The 7364-nt window shown below is 34.1% G+C and overlaps 2 protein-coding genes across 3 annotated transcripts; one reads left to right on the forward strand and one right to left on the reverse strand.

Moving 5' to 3' along the window:
* Positions 1-1032: 1032 nt before the first annotated feature.
* LOC145125359 (membrane protein PM19L-like) lies at positions 1033-2018 on the reverse strand. The gene is made up of 4 exons (XM_079060819.1): positions 1785-2018; positions 1486-1705; positions 1346-1391; positions 1033-1255 (listed from the first exon to the last, which is right to left on the reverse strand). The coding sequence occupies exons 1-4, from the start codon at positions 1909-1911 to the stop codon at positions 1184-1186; spliced, it is 465 nt and encodes a 154-aa protein (XP_078916945.1). The 5' UTR covers positions 1912-2018; the 3' UTR covers positions 1033-1183.
* Positions 2019-2719: 701 nt separating this feature from the next.
* Positions 2720-5929, forward strand: LOC145125445 (pentatricopeptide repeat-containing protein At5g46460, mitochondrial-like). Of its 2 annotated transcripts, none has more exons than XM_079060908.1 (3): positions 2720-3049; positions 3216-3414; positions 3587-5929. In XM_079060908.1, exon 3 carries the CDS (start codon positions 3680-3682, stop codon positions 5453-5455), a length of 1776 nt encoding a protein of 591 aa, XP_078917034.1. In that variant the 5' UTR covers positions 2720-3049; positions 3216-3414; positions 3587-3679; the 3' UTR covers positions 5456-5929. The 2 variants fall into 2 exon arrangements, with proteins under 2 accessions (XP_078917034.1, XP_078917035.1); XM_079060909.1 differs by having other exon boundaries at positions 3216-3363.
* Positions 5930-7364: the final 1435 nt, after the last annotated feature.

Genomic DNA, 7364 nt, shown 5'->3' on the forward strand with positions numbered 1-7364 from the left:
AAATTCTGAATGTATTAAATTTCAATCCAGATGATCGATTCTCAATCAAAAGCAACATGTCGACTTAAAAAGGAACAATTTCCATGAAACAAAAAAATTCGAGATCAAAACAAACCAAACTGTGAAGGAATAATAAATCGAACCTCTATTTTTCATGCCTCCATCGTCTTTGGATTCCAATGACGTCATATCCTAGTGGAGGAGGTAGAAACGTTTGTGTCGGCTCAACAATGATGTGAGATTCAATAGCAGCAACGGTTAGTGTAACGGGATCTGGTATTATATGGTTTCCGGTGAAACGAGATCAGAATAGAGGAATAGAGGTGCACAAATGTGGTGAACAACCAGATTGGGAGAAAGAGGAGAGGCAACGTTCGATGATTCGGACGCCGTTCACAACATCGCGTTCGCCAACTCCGTCGGAATTTGGTTGCGTTTAGAAGGTAGCGCAGAAGGAGAATACGAGAGATCATCGCTGATATCCGGGTGCAATCATAGGATCGATCGTTGAACCTTACTGTGCGCATCGAGCTCGATACTCAATGTGGTGGTAATTTTAGTGGGAATCGACGGCGGAGAGATCGCGCAGGAAGAGATTTGTCGGAAGGAGGCGGAGGATGGAGTGGGGAGGCAGTCGTGATTCGTGAAGAAGCTGAGAGATGAGAGAGAAAGGGGGAAAGACTTATATTTGTTTGTGAGAAAAAGTGAGTTTTTTAATTTGTTAAATTGATTATTATGGATGATATTTTTAATTCCCAATATGCCCTTGAGTCTATTTATAACATGTCTAAGATGCCATTGAAACAAGAGGTAATTACAATTATGCCATGATCAATCCAAACCATTTAAGATTTTGATCTAACAATCCACCTTTAGTTCTCGGGTTCTCGGAAACTATGAGTTCTCAAATGATACTTCCTCTCTCTCTCTCTCTCTCTCTCTATATATATATATATATATATATATATATATATATATATATATATATATATATATATATATATATATATCAAGCAAATTTAATAATCAATATTCATTAATCCAAATCTTTTTATTACATTTCATAAATACAATCATATCATCGCTTACATAAATGAAAGAAAATCAGGAAAAAAAATCCAAACACAAGCCTATATACACAAACACCTTTCATGACGTTGGTTTGTGTCAATCGCTTGAAGAATCAACCGTAAAGGGTAGCTACATATACGAGTTGAGTTGCAGAAAGGATAATTGTGAATGCCTCCATCGTTCTCTACAATACCAAAGAAACACCCAAATTAAACTCATATTTCATGATAGTTTCTTTTTTTTTTCCGTCCGAAATCATAATTAATAAACTCACCAAGCGGGCATTTCTGCCTTCGAGCTCAATTTCCTTCCATGCAAACCTACATATAATTATAATTTGAAAGTTTCTTTTAGACCATGTATCAAGATCACGTCGTATATTTGAACATATTAAGAGTTAATCGAATATAATACCCCATGGCAAGAACAGTAAGGGCCCATGCAATGATAGCAGATGACACTGCTGCCGGCCTGCTGGTGGAATCCCAAGAACGATAATTGTCAAATCCAGCCAAAATCGATGCAACGCCAGCAACACCAGCAATCAAAGCGAAGGTTACAAAGAATCCCGTGGCTGCATTTCCCATTGGGAAGTAAATTGGCGAAAAATGAGCAGGCAAATCGAATCCTGGACCTGTTTATATATAAATATTAGCAGTGTGTATATATATTTATATAAATCATGATCATGGTGAAAAGAGAACAACAAATACCAATGATGAAGCCATGGTCGATGGCTCTATTCATGGCCCAACCACCAATGCCCAGAAGAATGACGTACATACAGAAGTTCAACACCATAATGAGCGACGCCACTGATCTCATTTGCCCGTTCGCCATTTTTAGGTTTTTATTTTTTATTTTTTTAGAAGACTCAAAAAAGACAAGAGAGATATCTGTGTGTTTGTGTGATTTAGGGTAAGGATGAGATATGTGTCTTCTTACAGATGAGTTTTCTTCATTTATAAATGTTTTTTTGGTTCGTTCCTTGTTGAGGGTGTTTGTGAGAAAGGGTTTTGTGGGGTACGTTGTAAAGGTAATGATTGGGTTTCTTTCGGGTTCAAGGCAAGCTAATAAAAAAAAGGGTATATTCTTTGGTTAAGGCTTTTGCTCAAATATTCTTTATCATATATAAATCATTTCTTTGATTTCATATATATTTGGTTGTCTTTTACTTTTTTATATAATAGAGTATGAAAACTTGTGACAAACTAAAATTGCTTAATAAAAAAGATATGCCATGTCGACAGGCTCGGCCCAAGTACTATCCGGTCCATCGAAACTTGGAGTTGGAGGGGGTATAAATGTAGGCCCATTTACTATATGTATTTTTGAAGCCCAATCGATATTATGGTAGTCCAGTAGTCAGTAGACAATCTAGGAACTCGGATTTTGGAACGATTTTGAATCGATTGGAGTTATGTAAACAGACAAACAGAATTGTTTCTGATTTTGGAGGATTTATGGACTTTGATTCTCGAATTATTGATTTAATGGTTTTGCTGGCAACGATGACTTTCCTACTGTGTGCAATTTCTCTATCATAGTTCTCATTATCACAACTTCTTTTGTTTTTCCTCTTAATGATCCCATTAAGAGGCAAGCTCTGGATCGATCAGATTCAGAGTGTTTGGTTGAAGTTTTTTTTTTACGCTCTTAACCGGGCAGATGTGACAAAAAATGGTCTGGATCGTGAAGAGGCAAGAAGGAGTCTGAATGAAAAAAAAGACTTCTAATACCCTTGCCCTAACATAACACGCCTCCTCTTTTTTTCATTCTCCCCCGCTACGCATCAGACCCTCCTCCGTCGTTCTCCATTTTCTCAGGCATCGACCACTCCCCCCTACCAGCCTCAGGCGTCGGCAGCTTCCCTGCTGCCCTCCGACTTCATCTCCGCCTCCTCCTGCCGCCCTCCAGCAGCGTTGCTCCATTCCGCCTTTGTTATCTCCTTCCTCGCTTCCTCCCTCCCTCTTATCTGGTAAGTTTTTCTGATTTGTTTTTTTTACTCGAAATTAATGTTTGAATCGTGTTCTTGCTGCTCGATTTTGGATGAAATTGGTGTTTTTATCGTGTTCTTGTTGCTCTCTTCTTTTGTGGTTTGTATGAAATTGATTTTTGTGTTCTGTTCTTGCTGTTCTTCATAGTTTCGTTGAGTTGCTGTATGAAGTTTGTCATATGGGTTGATATTCTCTTGACCCAATCTTCCATTGCTGGCATTTGTAAGGGGAGCAAGTATTGTGAAAGTGCATTGCAAGAAATGGTGAAGTATTTGGGGATTTGATGTCACCACAGGTTAATACCGATAGGATGTCAAAAACAGCCATAATGATCTTTTTTTTTTTGGTAAATGTTGTGAGATATTGTTATAAATTTGTTATATTATGATATAAGGAACCATATATAACAAATTTGGATGTTTATATGATGTCTAATGTCTAATTTGGATATTTTATGATGTTTAATTTGTATGTAAAAAATAGTTTAGAGGGTTAAAATTGTCATTTTCGTCATTAAGATGCAGGGATTCAGATGCCCCAACAAACATCAATTTTGGTTCAGATAAAGATTCATAAAGATCCTCTTCATCATCCAGATACGAATCATCTAGATGCCACCAAACAGCCCCGACACGAATGGAATCACCATGATTAAGAAACTCAAAGTTTCACAATGGTCATCTGATATTTCTCGTACCATCTGCACAAAGGTTGCACTCGCACAATCCTCGAAATGTTTAACAACTATCACGAATCATGTCAAACAAACTACTCCTGCGTACATTCCCATAACTTCTGATCACCTCAAAAAGCAAAGAACCAATGAAGCTCTTGTCTTTCCGAACAAAGTCTCCTTCCCAGATGTTTATTCGTGCACCAAGATGATCCAACGTCATGTAAGAAACAATCGGCTTAATGACGCCTTGAAGCTGTTCGATGAAATGCCAGTTCGGGATGCGGTTACCTGGAACTCTATGATCAAAGGTTGTTTCGACTGTGGGGATTTGAAGTTGGGTTCCAAGCTGTTTGAAGAAATGCCTGAAAGAAATGTGGTTTCTTGGACGACGATGTTAAATGGGTTGTTGATATATAAAAGGACAGAAGCAGCTGAAAAATTGTTCTTGGAGATGCCATTAAAAGACGAAGCTGCCTGGAATTCAATGATTCATGGATATTTCATAAATGGGAGAGTGGAAGATGCTGTGAGGTTGTTCCACGAGATGCCAAACAGGAGCATCATCACTTGGACTTCCATGATCAGTGGGCTTGATCTAGCTGGAAAGAGTGATGACGCGTTACTTCTCTTCAACCAGATGATGCCATGTGGCATTCGACCCACTTCATTTACATTCTCATCTGCAATAACAGCTTCTGCAAATGCAAAAGATTATCATTTAGGTGTCAAGATCCATGGTCAGGTAATCAAACTTGGTTACCTTTCAGACACATACATTACTTCCCCTTTAATCACATTTTATGCACATTGCAATGACACTGATAGTTCCTCAAAAGCTTTTAATGAGAATCCACAAACTTCTTCTGTGGTAGTCTGGACTTCCCTCTTAACTGGATACAGTTTAAATTCCAAACATGAGAAAGCATTACAAGTATTCTCCAACATGTTTAGATCTAATGTTCTTCCAAATCAATCTTCATTCACTAGTGCCTTAAATTCATGTTGTGAAATGGAAGATTCAAACAAAGGGAATGTAATCAATGGAGCAGCTATCAAACTAGGACTTGAATCCGACATGTTTGTAGGCAATTCCCTTATTGTATTCTACACAAAACATGGGAATATACAAAACGGATTATCCGTATTTAAACAAATACATGAAAAGAATATAGTTTCATGGAACTCTATGATTGTAGGATGTGCACAGAATGGTTATGGGATGTGGGGTTTAATCCTTTTTAACCAAATGATACGTGAAGGGATGTTAAATGAAGCTGATGATATAACATTTACTGGGCTTCTTTCTGCTTGTAGTCATTCTGGCATGTTAGAAAAAGGACAAAATATATTTAATTATTTATTACAATATAAGTTTAAGAAGGTGAAGCTTGAGCATTATGCGTGTATGGTGGATATTTTAGGGCGTAGTGGGAGGTTACATGAAGCTGAAGAGTTGATAAAAAACATGCCAATGGAACCGAATAAATCTACTTGGTTATCTTTACTTAGTGCTTGTAAAATGCATTCAAATTTAAAAATGGCTGAAAGAGTTACACGTGCTATTTTCAACATAGATCAAGATTGTAGTGCTGCGTATACGCTTTTATCAAATTTGTATGCTTTTTCTGGTAGATGGAATGATGTTTTGAGAATTCGGGAGTTGATGAAAAGCAAAGGGGTTATAAAAGAGCCAGGGCATAGTGTTACATAGGTCTCAATATATGATGTTGAAGATGAACAAAAGGCTGTATTTTTGTGCATAAAGTACGGCATTATACACCTCATATTGGTTGAAATGGAGAATGAGAGAAGAGTATTGTGAGACAAAAAGGTCTCATAAAATAAAATTTTTACTCGTAGTATGATTCTGAATGTTGGCTGACTGGGAAAATTCATGAGAGGAAGATGGAAGTGGTGGAAATGAGGATGTTTTGGTGTACATGTGGCACAACTGTGTTGGACATGATACTGATTACTGAATATAGTTATATGAAGTTTGTTGAGAATTGTATTGATCACGGAAAAATTGAGAGAAGTACAAAAAATTATTTTTCTTCCATGTAAGACTTCAACATTGGGGAGGCCTTGAAAAAAAGTTAGTTTTCATTTTATATAATAACTTAGGTTAAATTACATAAAAAAAAACACTATATTTTGCTATTTTGAAAAGAATCCATTGTCATCATGTTATTACTATAGCATGTTATCATAATGATGCTACATTTTTTTCACTAAAGTCGTCCAATTTTAACAAATTTTTTTTGAACGCAATAACTTTTGTTTTTGTTAAAGGCGTTATTATTATTATTTTTTTGTTGAAAAAGCAACGGTATTTTTATGTATTATTTTATTTTATTTATATTTCTTTCATTTTTTTTAAACTATAAAAAGAAGAAAATCAAAGTGTTTGTGGCTGCGAGCACCAAAAACCCAATGCCACACACCATACCAATATTGTTCAATGTATTCTTTTATGTGGTTGTTGGCACAAAACCCGGTCAGATTAGGAAAATATATAATGGGCTAATGTCATAAAAACCCTCAAGTTTTAAGGGTTTTATCGGTTTTACCCAAAGTTGAATTTTATGTCCGTTTTTACCCTAACATTTTCGAAAAAATGTTCGGTTTTACCCTTTTACCGGCGATAAGAGGTTTTCCAAGTTACCATCATATTAAATTCGCAAAAAAACCCTTAAGTTTACCCTTTTTTTGCGTTTTTACCCTTAAGTTTATAATTTTTGTACACATTTACCCTAAGTATTTTTTTTTCATAATATACGTATTCATGCAGAAAAATCGTATTTATATACGAAAAAATGATTAATTAAATATTGTATTTATATTTTTTTAATGTTATATATATATATATATATATATATATATATATATATATATATATATATATATATATATATGTTTGTTTGTGTGTGTATGTTTGCAAGGTTATAGCATTTAAAAAGATAAATAATATTTTTAGAATTATGAATACGTGTTTTATAGATATAGTTTTTAGAAGTATAAATACATATTTTTACATTTTTATATATTAATATGTATCTATACTTCTAAAAATATATTTATACTTAAAAAAAACATATATCAAAATACATATTTACACTTCTAAAAATATACGTATATACTTATATAAACATGTTTATGATTCAACAAGTTTTTTTATTGATATGTATATTTTTAAATACATAAAAATATGTACCTGTAGTTCTAAAAACATATTAATTTGTGTTTTTTTTTTACATCTTAAATGGTTTATCCAAGAAAAAAACCCACACACACACACACACACACACATATATATATATATATATATATATATATATATATATATATATATATATATATATATATATATGAAGAAATAACATTAAAAAATTGTAAATACAATATTTAATTAAAATTTTTTCGTATATAAATATTATTTTTCTGCATGAATACATATAATATGAAAAAGAAAATACAAAGGGTAAAAGTGTAAAAAAAATATAAACTTAAGGGTAAAAACATAAAAAACTATAAACTTAAGGGTTTTTTTTGCGAAGTTAATATAATGGTAACCTGTTATCACCGGTAAAAGGGTAAAACCGAACATTTTTTGGAAAATG

Source organism: Lactuca virosa, chromosome 7 (assembly GCF_052849685.1).
Source record: "Lactuca virosa cultivar CGN04683 chromosome 7, Lactuca_virosa_CGN04683_v6, whole genome shotgun sequence".
In the NCBI taxonomy this organism is placed as follows: domain Eukaryota; kingdom Viridiplantae; phylum Streptophyta; class Magnoliopsida; order Asterales; family Asteraceae; genus Lactuca; species Lactuca virosa.